This window comes from Globicephala melas, chromosome 3 (genome assembly GCF_963455315.2).
Source record: "Globicephala melas chromosome 3, mGloMel1.2, whole genome shotgun sequence".
Taxonomy (NCBI): Eukaryota; Metazoa; Chordata; class Mammalia; order Artiodactyla; family Delphinidae; genus Globicephala; species Globicephala melas.
Window position 1 is genome coordinate 101,634,621 of NC_083316.1, and position 20,441 is coordinate 101,655,061.

Genomic DNA, 20,441 nt, shown 5'->3' on the forward strand with positions numbered 1-20,441 from the left:
TTTTTCTTTTTTGCAGGTTGTAAGTTCTACAAATGGAGAATTAAACACAGATGATCCTACTGCAGGACGTTCAAATGCACCTATCACAGCCCCTACGGAAGTAGAAGTGATGGATGAAACCAAGTATGTATTGGTTTTTCCTGATTTAGTAACTTTTCTTTCTTAAACTGTGCATGTTTGAGATTTATAGTCATTACAGTTATTTAAGGAAATTTTTTTCAAGGAATAGATGCATGCAAAACAAGTGGTATATTTAATTTTTTTAATCACTAAGTTTAAAATAGAGCTATTTCAGTAGATGTTTTAATAATACAAAAATAGTTATTTAAGAACTATGCTCAAATTCTTATTTAGAGTTAACAGCATATTTTTATTTTTAGGAATGTTGATGCATGAAAGTTATTGCTATACTGTAGATGCTCATTTTTTCTGTAAACATAAGAATAAATAACTATTAATTTTGTAGTATGCTGCATGTATTAATATTAGTTTTAAGTTACTTTTTTTGGTTAAAGTAAATTATAATAATTCTGCTTGGAAAAAAATTAAGCTTGAAAAACAATGTGATAATTTCAATGTGGGCAGTTTCTGATGATCTCTCTTTCTCTCTCTCTCTCTTTCCTTGTATTTTTTTTTGTGTTTAGCTGCCAGAAAGTGTTGAACATGTGGTGAGTTCTCAAGTGTAGGCAGGCAGAAATAGCTCCGTTGACTGTAATTTCAAAGATTTAGCACCATTTTGTGTTTTTTAAAAACAAACTTTTCAACATAGAAATTATAATTGGTAAAAGTTGTCCAAAAGTATTTGATGTCATTTACATTAGCTCTGAAAAGCAAGAAATAATTGAGGAGCTCTTTTGCCTGCTGCAACTTTTTTGCTTCAAGTGACATAGATTTGGGGGCACTTTTTTATTGAGTAGATGATACACCAACCTTGCTTGCGCTTATGTATTTGTTTTGTAACACAAGGCTTTATTTGCTATTTTAAATAGAAAGGCAAGTTTTTGAGTTAAGCTTTCTTTTTTTACTGTTAGTAATTGTTAAATACCCATAGCAATAGTATCACTAAACCAGTATTTCACTTACTAATTATATTGCCATTGAATACACATGGTATACATTGATAAATTTCATGATTAACTATAGTGAGAGAGTATTATGAAAAATCCTCATCTAAATAGTTCCTGCTAATTACAGATATTATGAAAAATAATATTCTTATCTGTTGCAATAATGTTGAATTTAAACTATTTTCTTGCCCTTGCCTTTAGTTATAACGCTGTGTTTAAAATGCTTCGCTCAATTTCAGGACAAATTTTGAGTCAGCCTTGGAGTGAATAAAGACAGTTGTTTAAATTAGTAAATTTTGGAACATTTACTCATCTACTCATTATCCAAAGGGAACCTTACATAAGTGCTCATTTGCTGGCTGCAAGATGAGGAAACTTTTGTGGATATTTCTTTTTAAAGAGTAATGATCAAATGTCCATTTTAACCAGTTTGACTGTGGAATTTATTCATGGTCAGTATGACTTAGTTTGGTGGATTTCAGGATATAATTAGTCAGCTACGTACTTGTGTATTTTTATGTCAGAAATAAAAGCAACAGTATATATGTGCTTGTGCAATCCTAAGCACAGTTATAAAGGTGGGTGGCATGTGGCAGATGAGAATGCACATGGCCTTTGCAATTAAACTTAGGTTGTAGAATCCTACTTCTGCCACTGTTCGTTTCCTTCTTCAAGCTTGTTTCTTTTCCTGTAAAATGAGGCTAATAATAGCTGCCTCATAGGTTGTTGAGAAAATTAAATGTGATAAAGCACAGTTATTTTGTCTGGCACATGGCAAGTGCTCAGTTGCCATTATCACCCCTATCTGTTTCTCCCCTTCTGGCTGCCAGTGACCTCTCATCTGTGCTCTTCCCAGGCTTGTGCCTCTTCCGTCAGTGTTCTGTATTTTTACCTTCACACCACTCTTCACTGAAACTGACTCTTCTGTGTCCGCATCCTCCGAGAGACCTGCTTTCCACCAAATCTATTACATTTTTCCATGTATTCATTCAACAGTTACACTGCTTGGATTTCACAAATATCTGATACTGTCCTTGCCCTTAAGTAGATCATACTCCAGTGGGGGTAATTGCAGTTGTTTTAGCATTTATCAATGTATGATAAATACTATGAAAAAGGTATGAAAAATCCGTTAGAGCTTGTAAAGAAAATGAGTGTTTACTGACAGGATGATCAGAGAATGCCTTTTGGAGGGGGCTTTGAAGAATGCGTAGTAAGTTATTTAGCTGAGATGGGCGTGAGTGTGTGTATTTATGGTTTGGGTTTTTATCTGTAGGTGTTGGAAAATGAGAAAAAGGAAAATGGTGGGAAGGCTCTTCCTGAAGTTGAGGTTCTCTTTTGCATAGAGCGTCAAATCTAGATCACTTGGCAAGGCACCAGGCCCTTCATGCCTTTCCTGGTCTGGCTCCTGCCTGTCTTTCCCAGCCTCATTTTCCATTCTGAAGTCTATGTTCCGTCAGTTCCTTAAGTTGGCCACTGATATGTTGTTCTCTTTATCTATCTCTCACTTCTTGAAACTTCTTGGATTTCTTAAAAACAAGGTCTTTTTTATCTTAAGATCCCCAAGACCTCAACAAATTATTACTAAATAATTGACTACATAATGTAGTGTATCCATACAATGGACTATCAGTTAACAATATAAAAAATGAAATTGAAAACATGATGCTAAGTGACACAAGCCAGACATAAAAGGCCACGTATTATATGATCCATTTACATGAAATATCCAGAATAAGCAAATATATAGAGATAGAAAATAAACAGTGATTGCCTCCAGCAGCTTTGAGGAAGATGGGAGTGACTACTGATAGGTTATATAGTTTCTTTATGGAGTGAAGAAAATGTTTTGAAGTTAAGTAGCGGTGAGGGCTGCAAAACTCTTTGAAAATATTAAAAACCACTGAATTGTACACTTTAAAAAGGTGAATTTAATGATGTGTGAATTATATCTGAATAAAGCAGTTATTTAGAAAAATGGATAGCAATCCATGATTTCAGTGAAGCTTTATTCCAGATGGGTTACAGACATCCTCAGAACTTCCCTAACTCTTCACTAGTTAAAAACTCTTTTAAAACACACAACATTTTGTCTTGTCTCTAATCAGGGTTATTCTGACATTCCTACAGGCTTATTATTGCATTCCTTATATCCTCTTAGTCTGTGATTAAGAAACGTGAGCATGATTTCTTTTTCTAAATTGCATCTAATGCTTCTCTTCTCTCTTCCACCATTTTGTGGGTAGCTAGAGACCTGCTTAGAATTCTTTTTCAGAATTTGTTTCCTACTTCCTTCTTTTCTTCTTGCCTCTGATTGGCAGAGAGCCCTCTCACCCCATCTCATTACTAGAATGTATTCTACAACAGATATTTTAGAGTCTCATGTTTCCTAGAATAGTACCTCATGGGGTAAATGTATGATTTCCAAGTGATGGAAAATAGTCTCTTCCCCCAAGATAAAGTGGCTCCTTCATTAGTAATGAGATTTTGCCTTACCTTTTTTTACTATAGTGGAGAATTTTTTTTTAAGGCAGGTGATACAAATGATAGCACCCTCATCATTTCTTCCAGGAATTTAGGAGAACAAGGCTTCCTTTAAGTTTAGTTATTGAGTTTTTAAGTATTGTGAAGTCACCTTTTTTCCTTTGTTTCTCTGTTTCTCTTTTATTCCCCCTTTCCATCATTTCCTGAACAGTTATTGTGTGTTTGGTAATATGATGATTATGAAGATAAGTCAAGGCCCTTTCGTTCCATTAGAGAAGATAGTAAGTACACCGGTGACTTTTACATAGTGGTTCTCACCCTGGCTTCATACCACAATCATCTGGGGAGTTTTAAAAATATGCCAATACTTAAGTTGTACTTTCTGAGTGGTAGGGTCTGGTTACCAGTATTTTTTTTTTTTTTTTTTTTTTTTTTTGCGGTACGCGGGCCTCTCACTGTTGTGGCCTCTCACGTTACGGAGCACAGGCTCCGTGCAGGCTCAGCGGCCATGGCTTACGGGCCCAGCTGCTCTGCGGCACGTGGGATCTTCCCGGACCGGGGCACGAACCCTTGTCCCCTGCATCGGCAGGCGGACTCTCAACCACTTGCACCACCAGGGAAGCCCACCAGTATTTTTAAAATGCCTTTAAGCCAATTCTAAGGAGCAACCAGGATTGAGAATCACTGGTCTAAAGCAAGGTATTATAGGATTAGCAGTATGGAGTTCAGAGACTGGAGTATGCACTTCTAGCTGAAGATCAGGAAGTCTTCGTGGGTAAGGATACATTTGCAGTAGTTCTCAAAGATGAGTATGATTTGGCAAGGGAATGTGGGTCAGAGAGAAGAAGAGGTTGAGCGACAATGTGGAGCAAGGAAAGAATGGGTTAGTTTGAGTAGTAACCCGTGCACATAGAGAGTGTGAATATATTAATGGGAACTGAAATAGGCTAAGTGCCCAATCTCCAAGGGCCTTTAGTAGCACGTTAAAATATAAATAAATTGGACATGATCTTTCTTAGCACAAGGAAGCATGCTCTGGGTTTTAAGCCAAGAAATGGTATAATCAGATTGAATCTTAAGAAAATTAATTCAGCAGCAGTTTGAGACTTATGTTGCTTCCTGGGTTTCTCAGATTGCAGGAAATCTCCATTCCCTCCTTCCCTGCCTCCCTTCCTCCCCCCTTTCCTTCCTTCCTCCTAAAGTACAGGCTGCCTGGTAAGGAAGGCTGATGGAGGATGAGACTGAGAGGAGAGTAGAAGTAGGTTGGAACCAAATTTTAAAAGCTGTGTGGACTTAATGCCTCAGACAGTGGAGAACCATTGCTGAGATTTAAGAGGAAAAGGGCATGGCCATATTATGATGGGGGAAGTTTGGATGGCAGATTGGAGAGAGGAGGGTCTTACGCTAGAAGTCAGTTAAAAGGCTCTTAGCCGTGGTGGAGGCAAGAAGTTATGAAATAAGCCAGCATGAGAGTGTGGGGAGATTTTAAAAGTCATTTCAGACTTGACGAACTAATTGCACGTGGATGGAGAGGAAGAAATTGAAGGTGAGGATGGGTCTGCAGGTTCTTAGTTAGAGTAGTTACATGGTCTTGCTCTCTGATCTAAACTTAATTGCCTAACCAAACAGTTTCTCATTTTTATAATCAAGAGACCTAGAGAAATGAAATTACATTTCAAGTATGAGTTTTAAGGGGAAAAATCCTTTGTCAATGAACTAAAGTTTAGACGTCATGAAAGATATTTTCTATATACTCATCAACGAGACGAGGAGAGGCTAGGTTCTGAAGTCCTAAGTGGGTGGGGTCTGGCAGGTACCAACAGTCCCTCAACCAGTGGATGAGCCAGTGAGTCATTATAGGGACAGATAAGAACTTCAGATCCAATAAACCCACATATGTATGGTCACCTTATTTTTGATAAAGGAGGCAAGGATGTACAATGGAGAAAAGACAGCCTCTTCAATAAGTGATGCTGGGAAAACTGGACAGCTACATGTAAAAGAATGAAATTAGAACACTCCCTAACACCATACACAAAAATAAACTCAAAATGGATTAAAGACCTAAATGTAAGGCCAGACACTATCAAACTCTTACAGGAAAACATAGGCAGAACACCCTATGACATAAATCACAGCAAGATCCTTTTTGACCCACCTCCTAGAGAAATGGAAATAAAAACAAAAATTTAAAAATGGGATCTAATGAAACTTAAAAGCTTTTGCACAGCAAAGGAAACCATAAGCAAGACAAAAAGACAACCCTCAGAATGGGAGAAAATATTTGCAAATGAAGCAACTGACAAAGGATTAATCCCCAAAATTTACAAGCAGCTCATGCAGCTCAACATCAAAAAAACAAACAACCCAATCCAAAAATGGGCAGAAAATCTAAATAGATATTTCTCCAAAGAAGATATACCAATTGCCAACAAACACATGAAAGAATGCTCAACATCTAACTAATCATTAGAGAAATGCAAATCAAAACTACAATGAGGTATCGCCTCACACCAGTCAGAATGGTTATCATCAAAAATCTACAAACAATAAATGCTGGAGAGGGTGTGGAGAAAAGGGAACCCTCTTTCACTGTTGGTGGGAATGTAAATTGATACAGCCACTATGGAGAACAGTATGGAGGTTCCTTAAAAAACTAAAAATAGACCTACCATACAACCCAGCAATCCCACTACTGGGCATATACCCTGAGAAAACCATAATTCAGAAAGAGTCATGTACCACAATGTTCATTGCAGCTCTATTTACAATAGACATGGAAGCAACCTAAGTGTCCATTGACAGATGAATGGATAAAAAAAATGTGGCACATATATATAATGGACTATTACTCAGCCATAAAAAGAAGCGAAATTGAGTTATTTGTAGTGAGGTGGATAGACCTAGAGACTGTCATACAGAGTGAAGTAAGTCAGAAAGAGAAAAACAAATACCGTATGCTAACACATATATATGGAATCTTAAAAAAAAGAAAATGGTTCTGAAGAACCTAGGGGCAGGGCAGGAATAAAGACGCAGACATAGAGAATGGGAGAATGAACTTGAGGACACAGGGAGGGGGAAGGGTAAGCTGGGACAAAGTGAGAGACTGGCATGGACTTATATATACTACCAAATGTAAAATAGATAGCTAGTGGGAAGCAGGGAGATCAGCTCGGTGCTTTGTGACCACCTAGAGGGGTGGGATAGGAGGGTGGGAGGGAGACGCAAGAGGGAGGAGATATGGGGATATATGTATACGTATAGTTGATTCACTTTGTTATAAAGCAGAAACTAACACACCATTGGAAAGCAATTATACTGCAGTAAAAATGTTAAAAAAAAAAGAATGTAAAATCAAGAAGAAACTATTTTAAATTAAAAAAAACCCAGAAACTTCAGATCCAGACAGAGGAACATGCTTCAGTTTCTGGGTAGACTTTTGAGAAGAAAGTATATGACATAAATCCAGGAAGACAAGCCATATTCTCCAAGAAGAAAAGGGCAGTCAGTAACGGGAAATGGTGGTGTGATGTCAATAGGAAAACCTTGGCTATTATCATCTAAGTTTTCTACAGAGTTTAGGACGTTGACCCATTATGATTTCTTTTTTCCTACCTAAACAGTATTTCAGGCAACAGCCTTAATGTTCATCAGATGCAGAACTTAACATTTATTCCCAAATGATTTAAGACTAGAGATGTGGCTTCAAAGCTTCTAGGGTAGATGATCAGGTCAGAAGCATGAACCTGACTTGTGAGGGCGTATTGGCTCACTGTAACCACACAAGGAATTATCAAGAAAGAGCCAAGAAAAAGAGAATCATTGACAAGAACATGATTTAAATGTCTGGTCAGCTTATTCTTTCCCCAAGGTAGTTAGTTGTCAGTAGCCTAGATCTGAGGAGACCCTACATGAGGTATAAACTAGTGGATAAGAAAATGTAGCCACTGAGCAGCAAGGAGAGAAAATATCCTTGAAAATTGTAAAGGTGTGAGTTATTTTCTAAGACCAGATAATTTAATTTATTGATAAAGTAACTTGCTCACGTCATCTGTGAAAACTTCTCTATGTGCTGATTCCTGGAATCTGTGCTGTTATTTGCAGTTGTTGTTTCCGATACCACCCGCCCCACAACTGTACCAAGTTAAAATTACGTGGTTTCTTTTTATGCATTTGCCTGCTCTCATGTGAACTGATGACATGGTGTCCACTCAGTATCTCCAGTGGTCAGCTCATTGCATCCAGGATGAGGCCTCATATTTGAAATGGAGACGCGAGAGGGTGACCTGGCAGTTGGATCTAGAAAGCAGTGCTTCTTGTGATTCAGTCCTTTAATAATTTGGTGCAAATCATCTCTCTCCAGAAAAGCTTCCATGGGCACTAAAATCTGTATTTTGTAAGGTTTCACTAGGGTCTGTGGCCCAAGGGTAAGAGCTTTAGCTTTAGAACATGCTTTAGAATTTTGACCAGGTTCTTACTCTAGAAGTTAGTTGCATTTATGAGGCAAATCATTCATTAATTCAATAGGTATTAAATGAGTACCAATTTTGTGCCCATCTGTGGGATGTATCTGTGAGCAAGACCTTAGGAAACTTACATTCTATGTGGAGGTAGATAATAAGTAAATAAATAAATTCAGATTAGTACTATGTACTGAGAGGAAAATAACACGGTCGTTTGTCAGAGTGGCCATATGCAAGAAACTGTTTTAGACTGAGTGCCCAGGGCAATTGAGATGAGACCTAATTCATTAATCACTAAGACTATAAATCAGCTGTTTTGATAATGACTTTTAAGAAGTCAGCCACAAGGTTAATATCAATTTCCTTCTTAACTGCTGTAAGTATATCATATTTTGAGAGCATCTCTGTTCTCTGTACTTGGATGCATTCATATCGCATAAAGTAATGCTGTCCTCTGGTGGTAGTCAGTTTAATAGCATGCCAGCTCTACTTAGGCAAATGGCAAATCTTTTTCAAGGGTGTACTGAATGCAAGGGTGTATTCAGTGGGATTTATTTCTAAAAAATAGATGTCTTTTTTCGATTGCTTTTGATTTTAAAAGGTCTCTACAATTATAATGCATTTGAAGATCTTATTTAATCTTAAATAAATGCTTGGAGTAGTTTTCTGTGTTCAACAATACTTAACACAATGGAAGGAAAGATTACCTAGGAAATAGGAAGGACTCAACTCTCAGAACTGAAAGCAGATTAATGATAAAAAATAAATCAGACAAAGTGAAGTGCTAATTCAAGTGTGGTAAAGCTGAGACTTGAACTTGTTCATCAAAACATCTATTATATTCAATTCCCCATTCCAAAAGGCTTATGTATACCTTACAACACTTTATTAGTAGAAAACTTTTTAAAAGAATATACTTTGGAATTTGAAAAGACAAATGACATTATTTAGGAACAGTGAACATTGTTAATAAAACTTTATATTTATTAAACAATAAAGTTCCATTGATATATGCCCATATTCTTAAATTTAATATTCTAATTATTTGGTCTTTCTTTTAAATACCAATTTTTTAATATTTTGTTTTCTACAATATGGACATTTTCTAACTCTTTTCTAAGTTTTTAATTGAAAGATTCTTTTTAGAATAATGATTTTTATCTCCTAGTAGTTTTTTGTTTTGCTTTTTTATTTTAGAAAATATATATAACAGATTTGAGAAAGTATTAGGTACCTAACAGTTAGAAAATTCTGACTTACTTCTCTAAGTCTAGGAAAAATGTATTGTGGCTAGAGTCTTCTTTTATAGTGGTGTCTCTTTTTAAGGCCCTTGATTGGGTAAGTTATTTCCATTCTTTCTGGTAGTTACCTCAATAAGAGTAAAACCCGTCAAGATTGATAACGGCACATATTTCTAGTTGAATCTTTATCAGCTGATATATACAATTTTGAATTATTCACATTCCATGGTCTAGTCATTATGTACTACTTGAATGCAATTGTATAATTTGGTTTTGAATGCCCCATAGTGATTTCATAATTATGGCATGAATCACAATAAATGGTCTGAAATTATTTTTGACTAAAGATAATGTGAGTGGAGAGAGTATGTAATTTAACTGGACAGTGTGGATTTTTGTTTACATTTATTTCACAGAAATAATGATATCTAGCCTTTATTCCATCTTCCATGATCTTTTGCTGGATAGGACACCTGAAGCTCCATGGTCTCTTTTATTTTATGCTTAGCTTGAAAATGTTGAGCTAATATTGTTTTATGAAGGTGGGCTGGTAAGAATTAAAGGAACATCTTTGTAAGGACTTCAGTGGGAAAAAAAAAAAAGGAGCCTCTCTAGATGTGGTACCTGTCATCTTGATATTCTGATAGATTGACTTTCTTTTAGGTATGGAAGGGGAAAACGGCCAGACCTTTATTTGAAGGAATGCTAGACTTTTAGAATATATATACATGTGTGTGTATTTGTTTTGTTGGTTGCTGATCAGTGATTTTCATTTAACTTTCAGTTCATACCAACCTCAGCATTGCTCTACATGTGTTGCATCTTCTCATGACTAGGAGAATTTACTGTGAGAAAAACTAGTTCTCTCAGGGATCATGTCTACGTTTTTTCCACCTAGGAGTAAAAACCAGATATTTCTTAAATAGACTACAAAAACTGAATGAGTTTTCAATTGCAAAACTGAATCACCTTGATTATGCTGTTTTAAATGTTAAGCATGTTTTTCCCTTAATTAAAATAACATGATAAGCTTGACCTTCTTTAACCTCTAAAGAATTAAAAGTGCCAATCTTAGCATTCTTACTCTATTTAATGTATTTTCTCTCTTCCAGTTCGTAAATATGATGGAAAATGTTTGTTGAAGAGTGTTTTGGGGATTTATCTTTTTAGTTTTGGAATCTAAACTAATTCTTAATGAGAATAAAATCCCCAAATTAGGCTCATTATTGCTTTTCTAACAATGGCTTCAACAATCATATATGAATACCAGGAAAAAAGGGAAAGAATACATAAAATGAACTTTATATAACAGCATGCCATTGCCAGAAATTAGTATCTAAAATAGAATGTGATGGGTCAGTTGGGGTTCAGAACTTTATGGCTTTTTAGTTAGTCTTCGTGCAGAGCCTTTTCAGTTTAGTGGCTCCTTTTAATGTTGCATAGAATGTCTTGCTATTCTAAAAAGGCACACTGATGAAATGATAGTAACAACTCTGCCATCGTTTCACTAATATATATGCTTCATTGGTATGTTCACTGTTTATGTTGCACTAGCCCGTGGCTTTCTATGGCATTTAAATTAGTATGATAGATTCAGCCTTACTTTGCAACATTTTAGTATTTTTATAATAAAAGGAGTATTTCCCTCCATCTGCAGGTGCTGCTGCTTTTTCAAACGAAGGAAAAGGAAAACCATACAGCGCCACAAATGACTCTGGACACAGACAGATCATGGGGAGTTACTTACATGTTCATCTGCTGTCTTGTGATTAAAATCATCTCTGTAGTGACCACATATATTTTCAAGAACTCACTGTTAGAAACAAAAATGTCATACTTTCATACTTCATTTTGTGGTTGTCTTACATTCGTATTTTTTTCTAATTTAACTTTTATGGAAGCTTTAAAGTTTTGTCAAAACATGAGTGCTTTGCCCATCATTGAATGGAATGGACCAATGAGGTGGTATTGATGAATTACAGTTCTGTAGAACATTTTTCAGAAGCTCTCCTCCTGTTGTAGAAAGCAGTACAGTATCTTAAATGTCAACCAATTATATACCTAATCTGATTTTTATAACTTCTGTGAGAGAATAATCAAAGAGGAATTTTCTCCCCAGTGGATAATGCAACAGAGAAAACAGAGTTGCCCAAATATTTAAAAGAAGTTATCCCTTGAGAAGATCATTATCTGTGTGACATCTGCATTGATTTCACTGTTACTGTCGGTACTGCTATTCATGAGTCATATTAACATTCTCTCTGTGAAATCATGGTACAGTTACTGCCCAGAGGTACTGAGGAAAAAGCTCTATAGGTTTGGCAGATGGTAGTGGTAAAATGAATCACAAGTAGTGTGGTAAATATGAGCTCTGCTTTTGTTGCACCACTAAGTGAAGTACAGTGTTGTCGAAGTGGCAAAAGCGCTTATTTTTTAAAAATGCAAAATATTTGTATAATGTAACTTTATGCTTCCAGGTAATAATGTATGTTAGACAGCAAGAAATGAATACTTTGAGAAATGAGATATGTTGGAGTTTTTTGAAAAATACACTAAGGAGAAGGAATAAATGTGAATCTCACCGCATCATATGAGGCTGAAATCTAAGGAGATCCCACTGAAACCTGCTGCTGAACGATTACATTCACCTTAAGCAGAAAACTTTGGATGTGCCACACAGTGGTGTCTGTTTATTAATTATTTGCCCTTTGATTTTAAAAAAAGACCCTCAGCAGTAAAAACGGGGTCACTCTATTGCCCTCTGCACACATTAGTCTCTTGTATTCAACTTTGCTGGTTCTCTGGAATTTTCCTACTTTTTAGCGTAATTGTGATGATTGAAAACTATTTTGGAGAGGATGGGTCAGGTGCTTTGTCCCCATAGTCTTTTGAAGTGCCTGCATATGAACAAAGTAATGGTTCTGTAAAAAAAGGAAACCCATTCCACTTTTCAAGTATGCTTTGTTTTAAGCCATGAAGACACAGGTATACTTTTGTCACATTCTACTAGCCAGAATTTGCAAGGAGAGTTAAGACAAAAAGACTGGCTAGAAAGATAATTATGTTGTTCAAATCTCACATTCACCTTTCCTTCATGAACTTGTTGCTTACTCCTTCCACTTAGCCCCTTCTTTTTGTCTTTAAGTGTGTGCCTCCGGGCATGCTTATTTATTTTTATTGTCTCAAGGTAACATTTAAAATATGTAATTAAAGTAAATAAATCTACATTTTTGACATTATTGCATTTACAGGAATTTAACTGTACTTTGTAATTTATTTTTCTTATTAGCCAAAAGTTCAGTGCATTGTTTTTGATGAATTAGGCACCCATATGAATACCGCAAATCAGGACATTATCATTGTTGCTCTGAATCTATGAATGATCTTTATAAGTTCTTGATTTTAAAGACCTACACTCAGCCTAGAAAACACTTGTATAATTTGGTCAACAGTTTCCATTTTATCTATTTGTATACTGTCATGATGTCTTAAACTACAGGAGTTACATACTGAGTTTTTATTTTTGTTTGCTTTGAGCAAGGTAGATGGATGTTTTGGCCATTATAATGTGAAACCACTTCTTTCTTTACAGTATTTGACCAAATTTGTGTGTCTATGATATTTGTAAATACATGCGATATCTGTATTTCTTATCATAAGCCTGTTTAGTTTTATTCTCAGTAGGGTTTTTGGACTGTACAGTGTTTATATGATCTGAACTCCTTATACATAAGAAGGTGTGTATATTAATCCAATTATGGACTTAAAATATTTTAAAACTATAAATACCCTTATTTGCTGCAAAGACCAGTGTGTAGACATTTGCTTTTTAGCAATATTTTTAAGTGCTCCATTTTAATGCCAAGGAATAAGTCTTTTGGCAACACAAACTGGTCAATAATAGGTAATGCAGGTATGTTCAGGTTAAGCCAACAATGTTTTGCATTTTTATGCTTCTTTTCTGTCAACACTAATGAAGTCAACATTGCCTGAATGTCTGAATAATGAAACACATCCCTGTTTAAAAGTATGTAACTGAAAAAGAAATAAAAAATAAAGGTAGTTTTTTTAAACTTGCTCTTTCCCCTTTCCTCTAATATGGGTAAAATAATGCCACTTACTAATTGAAGACAGGAATTTTAAAAATTCAGTTTATTTAATTTACTAAATGTGAAAAGCAGAGCTAAAGGAACATTCATTCGTTTGTGTTTTTTGATTTTGTTTTGCTTTGTTGGAACCCTATTGTAAAGAGTACATACCTGGAAGTATCTAAGCCTTCTTTAATGAAAGTTTAAAAAAATATTTTATACTTCTCTGAACTCCTTAATAGAGCAATTAATTAGAACTAATGCCACTAATAAACCGAGGGAAACAAACTGAATCATTTCATTCCTTTTCAAAAATGAAGTCATATTATGATGTTCACAGAAATGAAATATTATTAAATCCAATTTTAAGTGAACGACTTTAATATCATTCCAGATAAAGAGCATATATCTGTGACAGTATCTCACAGTTCATCATTGTGCTAGGTGCTTTAAGGTGCTCTGCTTACTGAAAGATGCCAAAGGTAAGATAAGTCAAAGCAGCACACACTAAGCCCGTGTGTGTCCATTAAGCACCACCATTCAGAAAGAATAAGATATGGAGATGAAACGTAACAGGTTAAGCATGGGTTAAAAGGCCCTGTCTAGAAATATCTGACCTAAGATTAGGTTTCAATCTGAATGACTGTATAGTTGCATTAGCACCCTTTGCTTTTGCAAGTGACAGAAACTTAACATGGCTTCAGCAATAGGCATGCACATTGTTACATTTAACTGAAAAGTCCGTGATAGGAGTAGCTTCAGGCATGCTTGATCCTGGTGCAAAGTTCAGGAGTCTGTTTTTCTCTGTATCTCTCAGTTTTGCTTCCTACTCTGCTGTTTTCATTGTCAGGGAGATTCTTCATGTGTGATGGTAAAGTGACCACCCAGCAGCTTCAGACTTCTGCCATAATCTCAGCCAAAACAAAGGACAGTTTCTCTCAACAGTTCCAACAAAAGCCTAAGACTGACATTTATTCCTTCATTGGTTCACATGCCCACCCTCGAGCCAACTACTGTGACCCAGGGAATGTTGTTCTCCCATCTTCAGAGGACACACTGAACTGAGAAATAAGGTAGAAGGGGGTGTTCCCCAAAAGGAAATGAGGATATTGTTACCAGAAGGAGAGTGAATGGATTCTGCGCAGGCAATCTAGATATCTTCAGTCATGGTGAGAAAAACAAAATAGAGTATAAAGGCAAACTTAATTGTTTTAAATTAGAAAACATTGTTATTACTGAGACTTTTATTAATGTGAATATATTATTGGAAATCACTAATATAGTGAATGAATACATTTGAAAAATGTTTTGGACTCAGGTAAAAACAGGTCATAAGTACCCTATTTGATGTGCTTTTGTTTAGTTTTAAAGGTTTTTGTGATAGAATTGGATTAGTAGAGTTAAAAGCTAACCTTTCTGCTAGAAGAGAAATAAATTGAATTATAAAGCTTTGCTGATGTTTGGGTTAACTAGTTTCTTCTCTGACCATCTCTAATACAGACCCACATATTATTTTCTTAGGAAGTTTACTTCATAAGAATACATGGATCGTAACCAAAGAAAGAACTACATATAGAAGTATTATCAGGTAATACTGCTGGGATATGAACATGGTTTTAGAAAGAACAGTTGTTCACAGCAATGTTTACCATACTGTGATTTTACTCAAATTGAAGAACACTCCTGCACTGCTCTAGACTAGGGGTTGGCAAACTTTTTTGTAAAGTTTAGGATTTATGGGCCAAAAGGCAAAATTAAGGCTTTTATATACTTGTGTAATGAGAAAGAAAACAAATTTCCACTACTTTTTTATTGATGAAATTAAAAATATATATGAACACTTGAGTACAAATTTTTTGTAATACAGGTCTAATGGTAAAAATTAAGTTATTTTGAGAGGATAATATTTCACTTAATTGGGGTTTGAAATCGATTGCAAATGTTCATATGTTATGCTGATCTGTAATGTGATTTTACGTATTTCATCTCTGAAAATGTCTTCATACAGAAAGATACTACCAAATACTGTTATCAGTCCACAAGTGTGTGGATGTTAATTGAGCATATTCACCATTTGGAAGGTGTTTATAGAATTCCATTAGATTCTGCTCTTGATATTTGCCTTTGACATATCATTACATCGCAGATTAATTACTTCCTTTTAAAGTTTAGATGGATGCTCCTTATTTATACAGTTAAGTGGATTTTGTAATATGGAAATTTCCTGTGCACTTGGATTGAGATCCAAAGATGTAGCTGGAACTGCAGTTGAGTTTGGAAAACACATCCACTGCAAATTTGTGTGGGAATGGATATCTTGCTGCTCGTGTTAACTAGACAGCATGGGAAGTGTCTAAAGCAGCTTGACATAACTTGTGATTTAAACAGCATTAGTTGTCATCAAAATGACTTTGTTGCAGTATAAATTTCACATATAAGTGCTGTTTTGCCTTGTAATTTTTAAGTTGAAGTTATTAAGAAACATTATCAAATCTGCAGCAAAAGCTAATTTTCAAATCCATTCAGTGTTCGTTAATAATAGGTGAGGGTGATACTCATTCAGAAAAAATTCACTTTTGGTCCTGAGCTCAAAAAATTGCAATAAAACTTTATTACTTTTATCAAACTGCTGTGTAGTTGGGCAAGTCAGGATATTCAGTTTCTGTTTCTAATAAAAATGGAAGTAATGATAGTTAAGACTGCCAAGAGTGAATGAAATTCACCATTGACTTTACTAGTTCATTAACGTGATATTCAAATAGTTCCCACAAAATACCTGCTGATGAGTAATATAAAGCATAAACATTGACTTTAAACATTTTACATTTTCACAAGCTTTGTAAATTTGCCCAGTAAACCCTTTTCTGCTCCACATGTCTTTACCACCATTGTTACTTCACATCTTAGCAGATTCTCCTTTAATTAGCACTGATGTTTTCTTAAGTTCTTTAAAAATATTCTTTCTTATAGTTGTTCCATGGAGACTATTCACAGAAGGTACTTCTTGAGGCACTTCAAACTCAGTATTGACTTCCCTAGTAATCAATAGCTGGCAGTATTGGTAACATCTGTTGACTCTTCAAAAGCCAAATCATTTTGCCTTGTCTTTTAGTTGGCAATTGATGTCTTCAAGCAACTGTCCTTGCTAAAAAGCTAGTGGTCTTCAACATGTTTTTCTCCTCTGGACACACTTTTTAGCTGCTGCAGTCAAACACAATTAGCTTTAACTCACCATCAATAAAGAGCATTCTTTGCTTGGCTAACAAATGAGCCACTTGGAAAGTAAGTGGCTTGCACCCTCATTCTCATTTTTTTTGTGTGTTTGAATAAATTCTATTGTGATGAGATATTCTGTTTTAAAGTTTTCTAATTGTTCTTACTGTTGCTTTTCTGTGAGTTGGGGATATTGTGATAAGTGCTTAGTCTGGTAATGTGAAATTAAATTGTATTCTTTTAACACAGCTGAAGTGTCATTGCATAATAAACATGATGCTTTGCCATATAGTTGTATAACAAAATAATCCACGTTCAACTGTGCCTTAGAAGCGCAACACTCAAAGTTCACCTTACTTTTTTTTACATAATTAATATTCATTAGTAATAAAAAATAATAAAATGTCTGTATGACAGTATGTGTGGCACTTGAAATGCTGTCAAATTATAACTGCATCACTGAGATTTGTAGTGTGATGAACAGCAGTGTAAAGCAGTGAGAGCACCACATATGGTCTCTGTCACAACTATTCAACTCTGCCTTTGTAGCATGAAAGCAGCCATAGACAATATGTAAATGAACGAGTATGGCTGTGTTCCAATAAAATTTTATTTATGGACACTGAAATTTGAATTTCATATAGTTTTTATGTGTCATGAAGTATTCTTTTTTTTTTAACCCATTTAAAAATGTAAGTACCATACTTAGCTCGTGGGCCAAGTAATAACAGGAGGCGGGCTAGATTTGACTTGTAGACTGTAGTTTGCCAACCTCTGTTCTAGACCACATTGGAAAGATATGGATGTTGGAGGTTAATTTTTTTTAATCTAATTGAGTGACACAACTTATCAAAAGATAACTTTTCTTCACTTTATAAAAGGAAGGGTCATTTTGAAGTAACATCAAGAATTATGATAATGTTCAAGAAAATGCATCATAGCACTTATGGGAGTTAGAAATAAATGAGATAATTCCAGCTCCCATATGAACTTAGATGTTGAAGCAGTGAATGGTCTTGGAAAGAGCATGAATTTGGGGACCAAACAAATTTAATTTGATTCTCAGCTTCTTCACTTTCCTTGTGAGAACTGTGGCAAGTTATTTGACTTCTTAGCATCAATTTCCTCACCTCAGATTGGAGTAATGCCTTCTTTGCAGCATGTCTCTGAAGTTTGGCAATGATATTTATAATAGCTCTCCGTGCAAGCTGCCATTTACCATTTCTTTCATGGTAAACTATAATTGAAAACTGAGCAGCACCTTTATTTCTCACACAGAGTGTATGCTTCTGCTCCTTGAGACAGGAACAAGGTCTGGTATTTATTAAACTGTGTCTTAGATTGAAGCTGTCATTCCTATCTGTTTAAAAATACTTGCACACTAATTCTATCGCATTGCACAATTGACTATTTTGACTCAATGGCATTGATAAATTCAAAATCATTAATTCTATACCTTTTTTGATTAAAAAAACAGCAGAGGGCAAGGGCAAAACCCTATATCAAGTCACTGTAATCCTGCCTTAAGGTGAATATCAGTCCACTGAACGCATAACAGATACCTAAGAGGTCTCTCTAATCCTTCTCTACCGCTTGACTACCATTAGCTATTTATGATTTTCTGAAATCTAGGTGAACCATTCAGTCCATTTCTTTGCCCTCCCATTCTCATTATCCCATCTGAAAAAGGAACTGGATTTAGTTTGCAATGTCTTTTCCTAGTGAATCCATGTTTACTTCTAAAGATCACCATTTCTAATATTACAAATTGCCTTTTAACTAATTCAGTCTAATCTTACTTGGATTCAACATTATTTACCAACCTGTAGCTGTATAATCTACCCTTTTCTTTTTTTAAAATAGGAATTTCATTTCCAGTCTAGTCTTTTTGCCTTGCTCCATTTACCATCTGCCAAGTCTCTCAGGATGGCTTTTGTCCAGGTCTGGAGACTTAGTTGTTCTTTGAAAATATTTGTACATGTGATGGGCTTCATTTCCTTCTTGCTTTTCCCCCTCATCCCCCACTTAACTTTCTAGACTGAAGATCATTCTTGATTAAAAAAAAGATGGTAAAAGAAAATTTTTAAAGAAGCTGAGTCTTACATTCTTTTTGTCATTCTTCAACCCTTTCCTTACATTTGGCTCTACATGTAGTTTATAAAACCCTTTTTTATTGACTTTAGCTTTTTTTATCCTTTTAAGAAATCATCAGCTAATTGGGAGGGGGGGGTTAAAGATTTTACCATTTCTTATATTCATTTGCTATGCACACTCTATTTATTTCCAGTCTTTTAAGAGTCAAACTTGTCAGAAGAGACATTTTTTGCAGGCTTGCTCCTTTTTTCCCCCCCTTATCAGAACCATTTTTAATTGCAGAACTGGAATCACAGTCTTGAGTTCCCTTCACTAGGTATCACCAATCTTAAGATGAGATGATCACATTGTCTCAAGATTCCTGACCCTACCACTTTATCAATCACTTCCTTCTTGCTGGTCATTTTGGTGGTCCAGAGTAGGAATTTCAATTTTTGCTGTCTCTATTTTCTGGAAGATTAGTTTTTTTGGCATATAAAGAATTGTCAGATGCTCTGGTTATGTTAAATAAGAGAGATGTTGTTTGGACAATCGGAGCCCTGTATCATGACTAAACTTTGTTTCCCAATTCTGGGCTTTTTAAATTAAGGTTTATGTATTCAACTACTTTTTTTTTTTTTTTTTAACACCTTGTTTCAGGCAATGGGCTATGTGCTTAAATCTGATTTTCTTTTTCTGGCCTGGCATTCTGTAATGTATTTTCATAGTTGTATCCTGATGTTTTCCTCTCTTCTTTTCCCACATATTTTCCACAGTGCATTTTACCTTAGGTGTCCAAATTTCAGTGTTATAAGTCCAGGATACTTCCCTATACCTCTCTTCTCATTTGTGTGTATTCCAATCAGGAATCTCGCCATACCCAGTATCAGTAACTCCTGTGTCATATCTACCATGCCCTGTTTTTATCTAAGTTTTGTTGTTTATAGCTCTTGTCTGTACATTAGTGTGAAGACTGCTGGGTGTTGTTTTCAAACTTCCTGCTTAAGTTCTCTTCTTGAGTGAATCACTTGGCCATCTCTAACCTGATGGTGTATATAACAGCCACTTTCTTGTTTTTTATCTGATCTTTTCACCCGCATCCTCATTCAGTTAAAAAAATCTCTTTAACAAGTCAAATATACTCATACCGATATCTCATGAGATGACATTCTACCCATTTTAAATTGTGCCTTGGAAATTAAAGTCTCATTTAAAAATACCATATGGGCAAGAAAATCACTTACTTCCTTCTTGTACTTTGTATTTTGTCCTGAATCCCATACTGACTTTGTCAGGATGCCCTAAATATTCTATAGTCAGCTTTTTTTGGAATTTAATATTATAAATTGTGTATAAATATGTAAATATATAAAATGAATTATAAAAATTTGGCAATTAGAGCTATTTTTCCTCCACAGTAATTGGTGCTTAAGCTACTTAAATGGCAACAACAGCTGAAAATAGTACCTTGACACATTAACATCCGGACAAACCTGTATGGTCTCTTCTACAGGTTTGGCTGGTAGAAGACCGAAAGAGAGACTAAGAATTGAAAGTACTTATTTCTCACATTCAAGAAAGGTTTAAGACTATTCTTTAGTCAAAGTCCTAAGTTGCGAACAAGCAACCACTGTTAATCAAGATAACTTCCAATCAATTCACAAGCGCTGACAGTGAATCAGTGACAATATCACTGCAGTGGCCCTGCTTCTGAAAATGAGCAAGTCGACAGCAACCTGACTCCAGCCTTCTGAAGCGGAGCAAATCAGTGACAGCCCCACGTTTGCGGACAACAGCTGAGCAGAAGTG

The 20,441-nt window shown here is 35.4% G+C and overlaps 1 protein-coding gene across 6 annotated transcripts in view; it reads left to right on the plus strand.

Annotated features, from left to right (window-relative positions):
* CSNK1G3 (casein kinase 1 gamma 3) overlaps positions 1 to 17,107 on the plus strand; it is a 132,759-nt gene extending 115,652 nt beyond the window's left edge. For 4 of the 6 annotated variants that reach the window (XM_060296151.1, XM_030869772.2, XM_030869775.2 and 1 more), the window contains 3 exons: positions 17 to 123; positions 645 to 668; positions 10,916 to 14,934. In XM_060296151.1, coding sequence (XP_060152134.1) covers positions 17 to 123; positions 645 to 668; positions 10,916 to 10,970 — 186 coding nt within the window. In that variant the 3' untranslated portion in view covers positions 10,971 to 14,934. Of the gene's footprint in view, positions 1 to 16; positions 124 to 644; positions 669 to 10,915 lie in introns of all 6 variants that reach the window. The other 2 variants (XR_009563449.2, XM_030869771.2) reach the window with 2 other exon arrangements.
* Positions 17,108 to 20,441: the final 3,334 nt, after the last annotated feature.